This window comes from Semicossyphus pulcher, unplaced genomic scaffold (assembly GCF_022749685.1).
Source record: "Semicossyphus pulcher isolate SPU_LCO1_2020_fin unplaced genomic scaffold, fSemPul1.0.p SCAF_23, whole genome shotgun sequence".
NCBI lineage: Eukaryota > Metazoa > Chordata > Actinopteri > Labriformes > Labridae > Semicossyphus > Semicossyphus pulcher.
The window spans coordinates 8,293,606-8,309,842 of NW_027211697.1; the positions used below are offsets into that span (position 1 = coordinate 8,293,606).

At 44.2% G+C, this 16,237-nt stretch overlaps 1 protein-coding gene across 6 annotated transcripts in view; it reads left to right on the forward strand.

The window, feature by feature from the left end:
* Positions 1-690: 690 nt before the first annotated feature.
* The window catches only part of LOC138602863 (BAR/IMD domain-containing adapter protein 2-like), a 65,565-nt gene continuing 50,018 nt past the window's right edge, over positions 691-16,237 (forward strand). For all 6 annotated transcript variants that reach the window (XM_069674464.1, XM_069674465.1, XM_069674468.1 and 3 more), the window contains exon 1: positions 691-894. In XM_069674464.1, coding sequence (XP_069530565.1) covers positions 823-894 — 72 coding nt within the window. In that variant the 5' untranslated portion in view covers positions 691-822. The remainder of the gene's footprint in view (positions 895-16,237) is intronic.

The window sequence follows — 16,237 nt, forward strand, 5'->3', positions numbered from 1 at the left end:
ACAACCTTACACAATGATCTATAAAATATTTTGGTGTTAGTGTTAGAGGGTCTCCTTTCCTCCTCTTCCTATACCTCATCACCTTTATGATTGCTTTACCAGTAGGCTTCTTGTTAAAGATGGGTGCAGGTTTTAGGGTAGAACTGTGTTTTTTAAATTCATTATAACACACATTATGAGAATTAGTGCAATTGAAATTTTAACTGGGTAAGAACATTTGAATTTTAGATATTATACAATAAAACATATTTGCCTGTGTATAAGGTACAGGAACATGGGGGCGGGAACTAAATCTGCTCTTTGTCAAGATGCGTTATAATGCTGTAGGAAATAGAGAATTTAGAGTTTGACACTGACTTTCAATTCATGTCGTAATTGTGTGGGCTTTGTAAACTAGGCAACTGGCCTTTAATATAAATCTTTTAATACCTATTTTTTTGTAATATTAAGGATTAATTACGTTATTGGGGTTTTCCTGGTCAGGCTACCACTGACCAGGAATTATATTTAATAAGTGGTGTAATCGAAAATATGTTACAGCGTCCTTTTTGTTGTTTCCCTGTATGTTTTTACTTCATTCTGAACACTTTTGCTGATAGCGAGAATTCCAAGCTGCGGAAGTGTCCTTGAAGGCAGCAGCGAGCTGTCAGCTGTGGAGAGGGAAGGTGTGTTTAGTTGGAGTGGGGTGTTTCAGGAGCGCAGCATCGTCTCACTCTCTCACGAGCGCGTTTGCCTCGCCTTTTGTTTGATCCAACTCGTGTTCATTTCCCCGTTTCCCTCCTTCTTTTACACGGATACACATTGAAGGAAAAAAAAACGTTTATGGTCCTGGCTGAAGATTTCACGATGTCTCGCACCGACGAGGTTCACCGCTTTACGGAAAATGTCTATAAGGTAAGGTTGAACTAATGAATAAAGTTTGAAGACGCGTATAATGATATGATTCCAGCCGCCACAGATATGGTGAAATTCCAACATCAATGAGACTTCATGATTTGTTAGTAAAGACGCTTTCAGAGCCTCTTTTTTTTCGTCTTCTTCGATAATCTCTTTAGGGAGAGGCGCAGTAGCTCAATTCATTTATCCTTTTGACCAGATGCCAATTGACCAAACCTCCTGTCTTCCACCTCCACTTGGCTTGATAGTTAAAGCAGCACCTTTGGTAGAAATATCCCCCATGCTTACAAAATCTAAGTCACTCACTCAGTCAATTCCTACACGTAAGCCTACATTGTGTGCCTGTAATCCACCTACTGCGCTGATAGTAGTGTAAGATACCCCTACGATACCACTGGATTAACTACAGCCTAGCTTTCTTGCTGAAATAGGCGCATATTGCATTCCAGAAGTCAGTGTTTGACGGGCAGACAAGGTTGGGCTTATCTGTTGCAACAAGTAAACATTCGCCCCATAGGGATTTCAACATTCAAACCTGTTCTACATAAAAACCTGTGTGAACTTTGCATGCAATTGCTTTGCCTCGGTATCCTACAGAAACATAGATTCCCAGCAACAAATGAATGAATAACTGAATAATGGATTGGTGTAGTGCACACTTTTTACAAGATGGCGTTTATTGTTCTAATACTGATTATTTGATGATTTTCATTGTATGAAATGGCAGAAAAGAGTAGACAAAATGTCATATGGATCTTTGGGATCCAGAAAAGGATGTCTGCAAGTTGCTTGTTTTCTCCAACCAGTAGCCTATAACCAAAATGCATTAATTCTGCAATAATAAAAACAAAGAGAAGCGACTAATCTGTGGTTACTGTGGGGGGGATTGCAGTCTGTTAACTAACAATGCTTTCCATTGTTGGTTAATACACTTATGTTTCATTGATTATGTAAAAGATTTCCTGATTAACTTTCCGTGGAACGACTAATCCCTTAACTGACTCATTGTTTTAGTATGGATTTTTCAGTGTAGTTAATCAAAACTAACTGGTTCATGTAGAGTTGGAGACACCTCGGCCTAGTGATGGAATGTTAAACAACATGTTATCAGGGCTCCTCACCTGCGTCTTGTGATTATCTCAGATATCTATTTTGATCACAGCTCGTGCTTCCTCTTTCAGTATGTTCCTCGTCATTACACATTATTTTCCTTGAATGTTACCCTACTTTTAAAAGCCCCTGCCCCTATGCCAGCTGTAGTTCCCCCGAGCAGAAGGCCAGGAACGGGTAGCGGGTAGCAGCTCGTCCTCCTCCAGGGAATAGACATCCATCAGAAAGGAGGTCAGATGAGCAGAGACTGACTGCTGCTTCTTTTAGAGCCAACAGGGGAAGCAAATGTTTCACATGGCTATTTCTGTGCTCAATCAGTCACACAGCCTACAGTTTTATCCGGGGTTTGTCCAAGTAAGTGTTTACACCTACAAATGTGGGTTAATCAACATAGACACACTGGAGGTGTCAGGGTGAGAACAGGTCCTTTTTATAGATGGTCTTGCTCATTGGAGCGCAAAGCCAGCAGCGTGGGGCTGTGTCCCTAGGGTGAAAGCACCCCGTCCTGACGAGTCCTGACAGCCGAGAAGGCTGACGGGCAGCGGAGTGGAGAGTCTGAGTCCTTCCTTCGCACCGGGGATGTGACCTGGTGAAGCTAGGAGGTCACAGAGAGTGTTATCTACAGTCGCTGCTTATTTTTCGCCTGCAGTGTAAAAAACAAGTTGCTTGGGTGCTTTAATATTTAAAGAGACGGGTTCAGTTTGACTCCCACCATATTTCAGTGATGAAAAACATCAGTCTTTCACAGTGTGCTGCATGTTTTTTAGGCATTTATACCCTCAGAACTATGGATGGGCATTTCAAGTAGTCTCAATATTCGAGTAATCTAATTACCTTATGAACGAGTTAAAAAAACATACGTCGGACACAGTCTTTCCGGCCTGGAAACAGTAGGCTATATTCCTGTAAGAGAACATTACTATGTAACACTTTTACATTAATGTAAATATATGGCCAAAGCAAGTGCAATATTGAACAACCTTAACAGGTCCTTCATTTAACGTTGTTGTAACATTCTATTCATATACGGCAGTTGTAGCCTGCAGTTTCTCGTAGCTGTTGTCCGCCGTGATGGTGGCTCGTACTCCGGCTCAACAAACCCCATCAGCTCACGGAAGCCTTCTCCTTCCACAACACTTAACGGGAGCATATCTCCAGTCACCGTGTTCGTTATTAGCAGGCTAATCGTCTCCGCTCTGGTGTCATCACGACGACGTGTGCTAACACGGCTAGCAAGTGATGTGATGCGAGACTGCCTGTGGTCAGTCTCCGCTTGCTCTGCTTTAAGCGCGTGTGGTTAAGCATCGAACTAGTATTTCTAAGTTTAACACCACGTATCTTGCACAGCACGTTATCATCGTCTTTTTTGTTCGAGACATCACTTTTCCTCGTCACAGCTGACATGGTGCATGTAAGCTAACTGAGTTAAACTTTAGCTGAAAACAACGCAGAAGTGTAACTTTACTCGAATAATGGCGTCAACAACGAGTACTCGATTATTCGTCCCCATCCCTTCTCAGAGGGTAACACATTTTTTATCTGCATGTTTGGTTACTGAAATCTGCTGCAATTAGTTTGAATATAAAATGATTATCTGTCTCAAGTTGAGGCGCAGGCTTCAATTTATTTGGTTTGTCAGCCACCTTGAGAGAAAGATGCTGCAAGGCGTGCTGCATTATTTAATGGCATAAAAATTATATTGCATAGTAAGTAATTGAAAAGATGCAACATTTATCCCAAAAATGTCTGACATATAACCGAGTTTAACCCAATCTCAAAGGGAAACAGACAGCAGGGTCCAATGACTTCCTCAAATTCCCGCCTCAAAGCTGTTGAGCCCACATTTTGACTTTTTGTAAAGTAGTCGCTAATTTATGCATTGATGATTAAATATTAAAACGTATATGTACCTCTAAGGGGTTGGAAATGCTCTCATAGTAAATCTCATTAACTTTGGGGAAAAATGAATGAATCAAACTTCCACCTCAGCTCAGCCAATCTCTCCTCTGGATACACATCCGAATGCCTACGCAGACAATAATCGTGTTTGTCTGTTTTGCATGCAGGCACACATCTCCCGAGGAAGATGTAACAACATACGGCGGCTGCAAAGTCGCTGCATCCAGCAGCTGGGCAGAAACTGAGTAATGGCAGGGGAGAAGCGGGGGGTAACTGCGCTGCTGTGACTCATGTTAGCCCAGTTGAGTGTGTGTGTGTTTAACAGGGCTGGGACTGTAAGCACAGTGAGGGTGAGACTTGGAGTTTCAGAATGTCAGTGTGAGCGTTGTTCCTTTGGTAAAGGCTACGGAGACACTCCTTAGTGTTTTGTGATGACTTTATCTAAACCGACATGGGAGTCAACCCTGTAAAACCTAGCAATCCCAGCGTGATCCGCCGTGACTCACTTCAATTCTCCTCCCTCACATAGACAGGCAGTTCCAGACGCGGCGATTGGCATCTAGTCATTCCCGTGCTGACGGGGTGAGACAGATACTTAAGACTGACACTCTGGTGCTTGCGTGTTGGTGTGTGTCAGCGTGTGCAGCGCAGTCATCTCCACCAGCTGGCCGTGTCACTGTGTGTGTCTGAGAGAGGTGGTGCCCCCGGGGTCAAGCCTCTTAGCATGCCGATGGATGAAGTCTGAGGCCGTGCTGGCTTCACGCTGACGGGGAACAAACACATTAATCAGAGTTGTAGAAGAATGAAGCTGTGTGTTCAGTCAGTCAAATAATGAAACCTTTTAATTGCTACCACTTTTATCCTGAAGAGTAAAGGTTACATGGACACATTTGAACACGCCCTTTTGCACAATACGACTTTTACTTGCGCTTATTCAGTCTTTGTCATAGGAAGTGTTCTGTGTCTGATACATGCGCTGCAGGTTTTGAACACACCCTGCCAGGTAAGGGAAGAGAAGGGTGTGTCTCATCTCAACCAGTCCTCGGGACAACACTCATTTTCCCATACAGCGCCACTCCCTAAGTGTCAACACAGCCTGGAAAACAGTGGATGCCATTTGCTGAAATGGCTGTTATGAAGAAGGCTAAATAGTAGTTTGACGTAAACTGGATCAAGTGTGCTGCTCGGTAATTCACTGCCTGCGTTAGGATCTCCATGTGTCACGAGTCAGGAGCTGCTGCAGTGCGCCGTTTGATTAAAACCCTGATCTGAAACAGAGCGTTTCTGCCTAAAAGACATCTTGTTATATAATCTCTCCCTCTCTCTGTTGCAATATTGTCGTGACATTCACACTTTCCCTCAAATGAATGATATTCTGATAATGATAAAGAGGATTACAGCGTCGCCACAATCTCATGTGGGAGATCTGAACAGGTGGTCTCTTAGCAACAACGTGCCATTATTCTTATGTGTTTCTGTCATATCATTGTGCAAAAAGACTTGCAGTTGGTGAAGGCTGGAGAAGGCGAGCGAGAGGGAAGACGAGGGAGTGTTTCAGACGGACAGGAGTCGTCGTAATTGGTGAAAAACGCTTCATAAAAGGCCCCAAATGGGTCCAGTGTAAACCAGCCCAGTCTGCTGTGTATACAGTCCTGCTGTTTGTCCCTGTGGTCCCCCATTATGAAGCCCTCGGGAGCCACTTGAATGATGACGCCATCCATCACTTTATTTACCTCCTTCCTCGCAGTATATCACATCAGGCAACCATTCGCTTTCATAATACGCCATTTAATGGAGTTTAAAATGTCTTCAGCTCCTCAACATCTGCCTCCAGAATATAGTGTTTCAACAAGTTTATGCCTGCTGCTGCCCGGGGCTTTGAAAAGATTGCATTATGCACTGCAGGAGTTATCATAACAGCCATTGCCTGTGGAACAGCAGATTTGCTGCCTGTGCCTTTGACTGCGATGCAGAGAGAGAGGGAGGGAGAGAGAGAGGACTACTGCTCCTCACACCCACCTTCTCTGCGCGTCCGGGGGCGGATGGTTTAGAGACGTTCTCTCTTTTCTTTTACTCATTGCTGCTTTTTCAAGGACAGAGACTGGAGATGCTCGGTGCTAAATGCAAAGCTGCGCTGTATTGACTGCAGAAGAAGAAGAAGAAGAAGCCTTGTGGTCTTTTCTAACTTAAAAGGTTGATTTGAAGTCGCTCAAAATATTACTTAGCAGTCACAAAAACCAGAACACACGACGATGATCTTTGCTTTATAGAAAGCATGAAGATGCTTTATTGTGGGGGTGGAACTGAGAGGGAGATAAAAAGAGGGAAAAATAGATGGAGACATTCCACATCCTTGTTGAAATAGTCCCTAATTACCGAGGAGGGTGAAGCTGTAATTACACAGACTGAAAGAGACACAGAGGCAGAGAGAGAGAGAACATTTCAGGAAGTCCTGTGGCAGCGGACAATGGCCTAACATTTATGGGTCATGGGCCACAGTTAACATGCCTGTGGATAGTCTCACTGTATGTCTTCGGGGCTTTTGCTGCCACTTTGAGTAGCACTGGCCACACTGTACACCCACTAGACTAGCTGAGCATGCAACCACAGTGTTCCTCTGAGCCCCAGCCCAGTCATGCTATTGTTCAGAAAGTAGGAAGCGCGTACCCACACGGTTCGGATGCTCCTTTTTTAGTGAAGACATTTCCATGCAGTGAAGGTTTGCCACTGGGGTGTTAATGACTAAAGCAGCAGACACGCTCGATTTTAAGGCACGCTATGCACTTGTTTGTTATTATTTTGGCGCACCGGATGCATGGTGTTCCGTCTATTTTGGACTGTGGTGAAATCTGCAAGGAGGGCAGCAGCAGGACCCTCACAAGACATCAAACATTCATAAACTGCCTTCCTGAAAGCTTTAAAGCCGCCATGCAAAATGTGCATTTGCAGTCTCTGCTCTCTTTTTATTACCTTCCTGCTTATTAGCCGAGTCTTTTGTAATCAATTCGAGTTAGAACAATATTTAGAGGGATTTCGGATTAGTACATTTCTTTCCTCAAACAAAATGAATGGGTCTTTTTCTGGTGAGAGAACTAAAGCTCGTAAATAAGTCTGGGTCTTGGTTGCTGTGGTAACAAGCGCCTGTGTTGGGTTAGTTGAGTGGCTGATGCCGGGCTGAGCGTGGGGGTGTGTGTGTGTGTGTGTGTGGCGGGGTCACACTGGCTGCAGATGACAGCAGAGCAAGCAAACACGTTAAATAGCTCGACCTCCGGCAAGCAAATAATTTGTTGTGCGCTGGCAGCAGGAGACACTGCGGTTCAAAGGTGGAGGCAGGACAGAGAGCCTGTTTGTTTTTGCCCACTGAGACCCCCTGTAGGTGACGTCCAGGCCAAGCACACTCATTAAGCCTCGTGTTTGGTCCAATTGAGTTCGAATGTGATCCTGCTAAACCTGCTTTTATCAAAGTGTGAGGGAAACTTTTCTTTGCAAGGTGGGAGGCACCTCCAACATGAAGGAGTTTTTACTTCCACGTGTGTTACCGACTTTGAGCTTTGAGTGTTGTAGATACAGTGCACATAATTAGCTGATATTATTTTTCTGTGTACAAGTGTTTTCTTCTAATGATCTCTGCGATTGACTGGCAATACGGCCAGGGTGTACCACAGACAGCTGGGATCGGCATCAGCCCCCCGAGGGCCTGAAAAGGATAAGCGGTATAGATGATGGATGGATTTTCTATCCTAGGTTGCCGTGAGCTGCAGATAGATATACTTCAATACCATTTTTTTCTGACTGAACTTTAACTTAACTTGTGTTTAGTTAAAACACCAACACTGGGAACCAATCCTATTCCATCCATCCATCCAACCATCCATTATCTATACCGCTTATCCTGTTCAGGGCTGGATCCAATCCCAGCTTTGATTGGGCGAGAGGTGGGGTACACCCTGGACTGATCGCCAGTCAATTGCAGGGCTGACACATAGACAGACAACCTGTCACGCTCACACCTACAGGCAATTTAGAGTCACCAATGAACCTAACAAGCATGTCTTTGGACTGTAGGAGGAGGCCTGGGTATCAGGAGGGAACCTGTGTATGTATGGGCAGAACATGCCCCAAACCGGGATTCAAACCAGGAACCTTCGAGGCGACAGCGCTCCACCGCACCACCCTGCAGCCCCAATCAAATTCCAATGCGATAAAAACATATGACTAAACAGGTGTTGGTGCTCCTGTGTGGGACCACTTTAACTACTCCTTTAAACGGAAGTCTTGCAAACTGAGCAATGTCGTTGTACTGGAGGGATTTTCCATTGTAATAGTAATATTGGCAAATTGCGAACATAGACTAATATTACATTGTCTGCTATCACCGTACTGTCGTTGATGGCATGGATCATTCACTAATATACCTGAAATCAGTCATCAACGAGCCTCTCAAATGCGTCTTTAGTCACCACTCTGTGATCGGATTTCACTTTCCCGCTCTGTATGCAAAAAAACACGAAGCTTCATTCACCTTCATTTCAAGATTTTCAAGAGACACAGCAGAGAAATATTAAGTCAGACACCATTGAAAACAGGTCGTCTTTCGCAGCAATGGTCACATGGATATGGGGAGAGTGGGCGGTGCTTAATGTGGCCCAGGACACATGTGCGTATGCACTGCCAGACATATGTGATTCAGTGCGTCCCAGATAGCCACTGTCAGTCAACGCTGGTGTTCTCTGTAATCGATTGAAGCAATAATTTTTGAAATTGGCGCCATAGCTGTGGAGAAAGTTGTAAAAACAGCTCGTGGTTTCGGCCATTCTACATTCCTCCAAAACCCAGCATGCATTGCACCCTCTCCCTCTGAAAGGAACGGCCCAGCGAGAGACACTGGAGTGAAATACTACCGTTTTCCAGTGAAGAACACTGATCGCTGCAGGCAACGGCTCAGAGCGGTACAGAATCTGAAACACGACGAGAATATACCAGTGGATCGTCTAAAAAATCTTCAGGTCTGCAGTCTACATTTTAAACCTGACGATTTTGAACGAGACATGGCATCGGAGGCGGGCGTCCTAGATTGAGGAAGTGTAGTTTAGCAAGCTAATGACATTAGCTCCCCATGATAGCGTGATAGGACTGAGGTTGAAAATCAATGAACTGGCCCTTTAAGACTGTCCACTTGTGATCTGATCACAAAAACCACATGTTGATACCAGGTGTGAACGGGGTCAGAGATAATGAAGAATTTGTTCTTGACGAAACAAGCTTAATTTTTTTGTGCTGTGGTATCAGATGGGTCCTTAAACTAACATACTCTCTGATACCATCTGCGTTTAAGGCCACATGGGAGGCAATGTTTTCGGAGTCAGAACAACTCTACCTGTGTACCAATCCTCCTCTCTAACTGTAGCATCCTCATGCCACACAGTCCCAACAGCAGGATGCAGGCTGTTCTACGAAAGCGCATGGGGCGTGTAAGTGAATAAATGTTGGTCTAAGAAGTAGTTAAAGACGACTAACAACTTTTTAATTTTTGGTTAGCAGCTCTGACTCACGTTGGAGTCCATTATTAGAAATGATCAAACCTAGTAAATATAAAACTCTGTCCTTCTGCTGTTAACATTTGCAAGAGCTACATAATTAGAGAAGGTGCAGAAGGAAACTATAACCTGACGGTGGAGAGATATTTTTTCTTCTCTTGGATTCTGCTGGGTTGTGAGTTTCATTATGACTTCTGTAACTACAACCCATAATTGGATCCTTGCTACTCATAAGCTAGCTTTAATAACTAGCGCTTAATGTTTCTTGCTGGAGCCGAACAAAGAGATCACAAAGGGCCGGCTTTTCATCCCCGATGTCACTCCAGAGAAATGATTCTCATTAAGTTATTTATTGAAGTCACAGGAGACAAAACCTTCCCCCCTGAACCCAAAGAACAAAAACACTTTGTGCTTTTGTGCGTTCTCATATTTCTTTAGAAAATATGAAGATCCTCTCTCTCTCCGGCATGTTTGCATTACCCCCCTTAGTTCAGCTTGTGTGTGCATGATATAAGCAACATCATTATCTGTAACATGAGAGGAAGTGCTGAAACTGTCAGTATTTGCTGCATCAACAAATAAGTGCCTGTCACTGTGTGAAGTTCGGCTATAAGAACGTCTTTGATCGCTTCGGTATGGATGCCCGCCTGTGTCTGACAGGCCTGATGTGCAATAATACACTCTGTACACCTCCACAATAAAAAAACACGAGGGCTGTTCTCAAACCATACACAGTCTTCTCTCGGCTCGGGATGATGAAGAGCGTGCTCTCCTCATTTCAACTTGGAGAGGACACAAATATTCACGAGGTATTCTCAGATTTGATGTTCACCTTGGCTTCCACTGGAAGCACGTGCTGTGCCTCCTGCAGTATTAGTAATGCGCTCGGAATGCAAGAAGGACAAACTACTTCATGGCATCTATTCAAACTGTGGACTTTGCTTTGAAGTAAGCACGTGACTTTGTGTTTTCTGTGTGGATGTGTGTACTTTACAGAGTTCTCTGACCTGTCTTTTAGCTGTAATGCAGCATGAAGTTTGCTGTGGTGCCTTCACTTGCACAGTAAGTCTGTAGGGATTCCTGCTGTTGTGCGACCCTTTTGAGATGCCACCATACTGCATGGATCTGATGTTGCAGGACTCTTTGATTTAAGTTTGAGACATTCCCTTATAAGGCCATGGGCGAAGTCTAGACACTGCATCCAGTTTATTTTTAAGCATGATCTTTAAATTAAATCTGCATTCTCCGAGTGAAATGTAATAAGATTTGCATGGAATGCAGCCTCTCACAAGTGGCTGTTGTCTTTTCATTACAGCGCACAAGCCTGATATTCTCGACTACGCAGCAGGGACTGGAGAATAGTTTAAAAACATAAACAGTTTGTGATTAAAGAGCGATGGCGAGCCGTGGTATTCACTGTATCCTCTTGGGAAGAGAATCCAGCGTGACAGAAATAAACAAGTGTAGAGTTTGAACTGGATGACCTTTTGACAAAATACCCACACATACTTCACATACTGGCTCCTTTTTAGTGCACTTTAAAGTTGGAACCAAAAAATACACTACACACTATTTAATACTACAATATATGATGCATAACTTCAATTGTTGAAAGCTTTTCAGTGCTTCTTTAAGCACCAGATTTCAGTCACAGCAAATCGTAGCTGTCAATAGTTTGTATTTTCCATTATTAAAGATATAATCTCGCAGATTTTAATTTAAATAAATGTCTGTAAAGTCACTGTCTATCGCCGAATGAGGTAACACAATGGTGATTGAGCCTATGGCCCACTGATGCGGTATTATGGACTGGGCGCCTAGTTGGTTGGTCTAAGTCAGGGGTGGCCAACCCTGCTCCTGGAGGGCTACCTTCCTGCATGTTTTAGGTTTCTCCGCACTCTAACACACCTGATTCGAATGTTTCGCTCGTTACCAATCCCCTGAGACGCTTCAGCAGATCATTCAAACCAGGTTTGTTAGAGTGCGGAGAAACCTAAAACATGCAGGAAGGTAGCCCTCCAGGAGCAGGGTTGGCCACCCTTGGTCTAAGTAATCTACTATGGCTGAACAAACAAAGGAAAGATCGATGACTACAGATACAAGTCCAAAAATAAGTCAAAATCCGAAGAAAAAGAAACAAATTCAACGCTCAGGTGGCAACGAAAGCAAGGAAAATCAAGAGTTCCAACCGCAGCCAACGATAGACGTCACACATGCGACACTGTCTGGATATGTGCTCCTAGTCTGCTCCCATAATTACCCTTTATAGCCCTAGGTGCCGCCAAAGACAACGAAACTAAGATTTTCGAGATTGTATTTTTTAATCTGCTCCTAAAATGAAAATTGAAACATGCTCCTTAAGGCACCATGATGTGTTTATGACATGTTTCTTTAGTCAGTTTTTATGTTACGTCAGATAAGGATGTAAGGAACACAAAGACAGCAACCAGAAAAACAGTGTAAATGTTTGAATGTGATTTTTATTTATGACCTCAACACACACACACACGCACACACATGCAGGCATCTGTATGATGTTTGCCTGCCAGTCTTATGCAGAATGCATAGATCCAAACCTCTGAAGTGAAGCAGCAGTTGCTCTACGTTCAGACTTCTCTCGACAAATAGTATTTCTCAAAGGTCACTATCTGCATTCTTAATAAGGTGTGCTGTTCAGTGGTGTGTTCAAGCATTGCTGACCTCACTGTGCAGTGTTTAATGTGGAGCAATGCTTATGCAATATATACGCAATAGCATGCACGCCCCAAGGCCAAACTCTGTGGCTTAGATTTTAACTTTCATTGGAGCTAATTTGTTGTGCACATGTTTAAAACTGTGAAGTGGACACAAAAAAAAACCCTGATTGTTTACTTGGCTTTTACTAACGGATTGAGTATTCAAATTGGCAGTTCAGTTTGGTTTCAAAAGTGTATCCAGTACGGAAGTGCCAAAAACCTGCATTTTCAAAAAGAGTCTGATTATATGAAACCAGATGGAAAAGTGAGCCTGCCTCTGAGATGATTTATGACCTCTGTAAATGTTTTCTATGACTTTATGGTCCCAGTAGCTAGTATCAAGTCTTCTAGTACATCTGATGTTTAAAAGGTGGCGTTCTTCTGGTAAAAGCTTTTATTCAGCTGGTTATTTCACATGGACAGGTCATGTTAGAAAACAAGCCGAGTAGTAACCCCACACTCGCGTTCTTCAGGGTGTAGCCCTCAGCACACAGCCTGCCACTTATGTACATGCCGGATAAACACGATGCAAATTAGGGTTCCATTAAAAGATAGATTGATGATTGAGCAGACTAGAGTATGCTTTAGGGCGTGGCTACCTGTGATTGACAATCTATCAACCAGGATACAGAGACGTATTCGTCCATATATGGTCATTTCTGGTTCCAAAAAACACAAGATTGGGCCACAGGCATAATTTCAAACTCAAGGCTCACAAGCCAGCTGATGATGTCACACTGGCTGTGTCTACTTCCTGTATACGGCACATTTATTTTCGTAAACATTCCAGTAGACAAAGACAACACTCTGTTTGTACAAACATGCTATGCACACATAGGCCCGAATTACACACATAGAACCCTGTGGACATGCGCCCCAAGGAGTTGGGGAATTCGGTGCCCAATTGCTCAAGGACACCTCGACAGAGGAAAGGAACTGACACCTCTGCAGCAACCAGCCCCAATGCCATTGGTGGTCCGTACCTAACCCTAAGTAATGCCACTAGCTTTATAATTGAGCAGAGCTAACCATTACATTTTATTTTTTTGTTAGATTTAGCCGACTAGAGTGCACTATCAGAGGCGACACAGGGTTTCCCCAAGGAAACTGTTCAGCCGAGATGGTAAGGCATCCAGATCCCGACGTGTCTCGTCTCCATCCGTCCTCACTCCTCATGGTTCAGTGGGCTCTCCCAGACAGGGGATTGCCCTTCAACCTGGCTATTTTCTCTTGGCCATGTAATTAGTTTATGCTAAGGGTCTTAGCTGTCCACCTGCTGACAGAGACCAATCGTAAACGCACACAGCTCCTTATTAGGGGAAAAAAAAAAGTCTTACTGTGCAGTTGTCATAAGTCCATCCGCACATTACCCTGTTCCTTAACATCCCTCCCTGATTACATCATTAGGCTGGGCTCCCTCTGCTACCTGTCACCACACGAGATGTCCTCACCGTCCTCACAAATAGTAATTGGTGGCTTCATGTGATCCCGGGCATTTTCAGGCCTGCTGCCGGTTGCTTGGCAGAAGAGGAGGAAGGAACGAGGGGAGGGCGAGAAGGAACAGATGATGGCATCCTGGCTTCTGATTGCGCGCGATTCCCCCTGGTTCTAATCAGCTGGTGTTACTTTGAAATTACCCCCTTTGCATGTCATTACTGATCGTGTGTGTGTGTGCGTGTGTGGCAGAGCAGATTGAGCAGAGATAGCTGCATATCCCATGGTTTGGATCGACATTCTGTTTCATACACATCTAGCTTGTTACAACTGCTACTTCCGAGGAAGAAGTCATTTGGTCGAGGCGCAGGCAGAGAGAAATCATTAAAATCCTCTTAATAATGTTTTTTCCCTTATCTGCAGCCTTTATGCATGTGCCCCCGCCGTCTCCACATTCTTCCTGTGTCACCTCACGGCACAAACGGGTGTCGGGCAGATTTGATTCATTTTTCAGGAGACATTCCTCTGCCCTCCTTTAATTGTCTGCTTTAATTTCCACCCCGAGTGCTGATAATGGATTAATTCCGTCCTCTCGCAGGCAGGCGGGCGCAAAAAAAGGACAGCTTCTCCGTCTCTGGGAAGATTACGCTTCAGCCGTGACATATTTCTGACTTTATTATGACTTTAATTGAAAGATGATACAAAGAAGCGGGGATATACACGATGTTATTATCTACCTTTTGCTTGTTAGAATATTCCTTCCTTACAATTCTCCACTCATACTTCCTTAAGTGCTCTCTCTCTCTCTTCGTGTCACACAACTCCAAGTGTCTCCTGGCCCCATTTCCCAATTAGCCGCCACAATTAGGGTGACAATGTAGTACAAGAGAACTGGGATGACAAATTTAGCAACAATAGGAAGAGATGAATAAAGAAACTACGTCACTTCTTCACCCTTAGCTGCACGTCACCATAATGTATGTCTCTTATATAATCCCTGGTTAATCATAGAATTCTTTATGTAAAGTTTCTTCCTGTATTTTCAGTTTATTCAGGGTCAGTAGGTCAGCGTGAGTGCGTGTAAGAAAGGCGGCCGTGCCTGTGTCAGCTACCTTTGGCCTCCTCAGTGGGAGAGTGTGCCTGTAATGATGCCGCACCAGGCCCGGCTTTGTTATGTAATCCTCCCACCGCTTCGAAACACCACCTCTCTTTATTATAACGCCTTGCATTAATGTGGGTGTACGCACGAGCACGTGCGCGATTGTGTGCACGTGTGTGATTCGCACGCATTCCCGTGACCCCGGCCTCATCAACGAGACGCACTTTAATGTCGGAATGAGGCAGAGCGAAGAAACATTTAGGAATAAACATTCCCTTTGCGAGCTCCTGAGGGACGAGTCTTTCATCTTCCCAGAGGCGGCGGGAGCGGGGATACCTTTTTATACGAGCGCTGTGTGTGTGTGCGTGTGCGTGAAGATGGGATTCTCCCCCAATTATGCCGCTACCCTTCTGCTGTATTAGACTAACACAGCCAGCTGCTTTAAACATGAGTTACTGTAGTTTAATGCTCACTTCTTTTCAATGTGTTTATGTAAAACAGGAAGCTGACACGGTGCCCTCTGTAGAAAGGATTCAGCTGTGGATTCAAGAGGCATTAATAAGCTCTCCTTTTTCTTTTTAAACTACAGTTAGAAAAAGAAGTTTCTTTCACAGTCTCACTGTGTTTTGAGTTGATTCGCAGACTTGCTGTGAGTCCATTTAGCTTGAGGGCCAGTTATCAGCAGCGGAGTTACTTAACAGGGAGGATGGTGACCTCAGAGTTCAGCCGGCAAATTGCCGTGAAGGCCTGATAACACTGTACCTGTCTGTTAGCTCCCTGTTGTTACTGATTTTTATTTTTTTGCCACATTGGCTGACAGGAGGACAGACTTTAAGGCTTTAATATTTCATGCATATTTTACTGCTTATCCTGTTCAGGGTACATCCTGGACTGATCGCCAGTCAATCATAGTGACACATAGAGACAGACAACCTTTCACACTCACATTCACACCTACAGGCAATTTAGAGTCACCAGTCAACCTAACAAGCATGTCTTTGGACTGTGGGAGTACCCGGTGCAGGTGTTTGGGTTAGCCAGTATCTACCGGCTTTTTTCAGGTATCACGTGTAGTTGTCCGGCAGATAAAGATATCAACAGCCCAAATGTCCGGTGGGAAAATATGCCAAATAATTAAACAATTAAAAAGGCTATTGTGTTAATTAAAAGACATGTTGCCAAGAGAACTTGAATATAAACTTACATCTTTTATTTCACTGTTAAAACGTGGAGAGATGGACAGGCGGAGACGGCGCAGTGCGACTTATCATTTGCATCTCGAGATGCAGCGCCGATGACGATGGCGCTTGCGTGGCTACGGCGGGTTGAAATTTCACACGGCCTGTGAAATGATCATCTGGGATTTCGGGGGGGGGGAATCTACTCCGACTGGGCAAAGCTGGCAAAAATTGCCAGCACAATTCCCGTGTGGAATTTACAAGTTGTCCCAGTGGGTTGGATGGTTTCAACTTTGCTGAAGCAGCGGAGCGGTTCTGTTCAATGAAGCCCCGCCTCTTCTTTTTTTG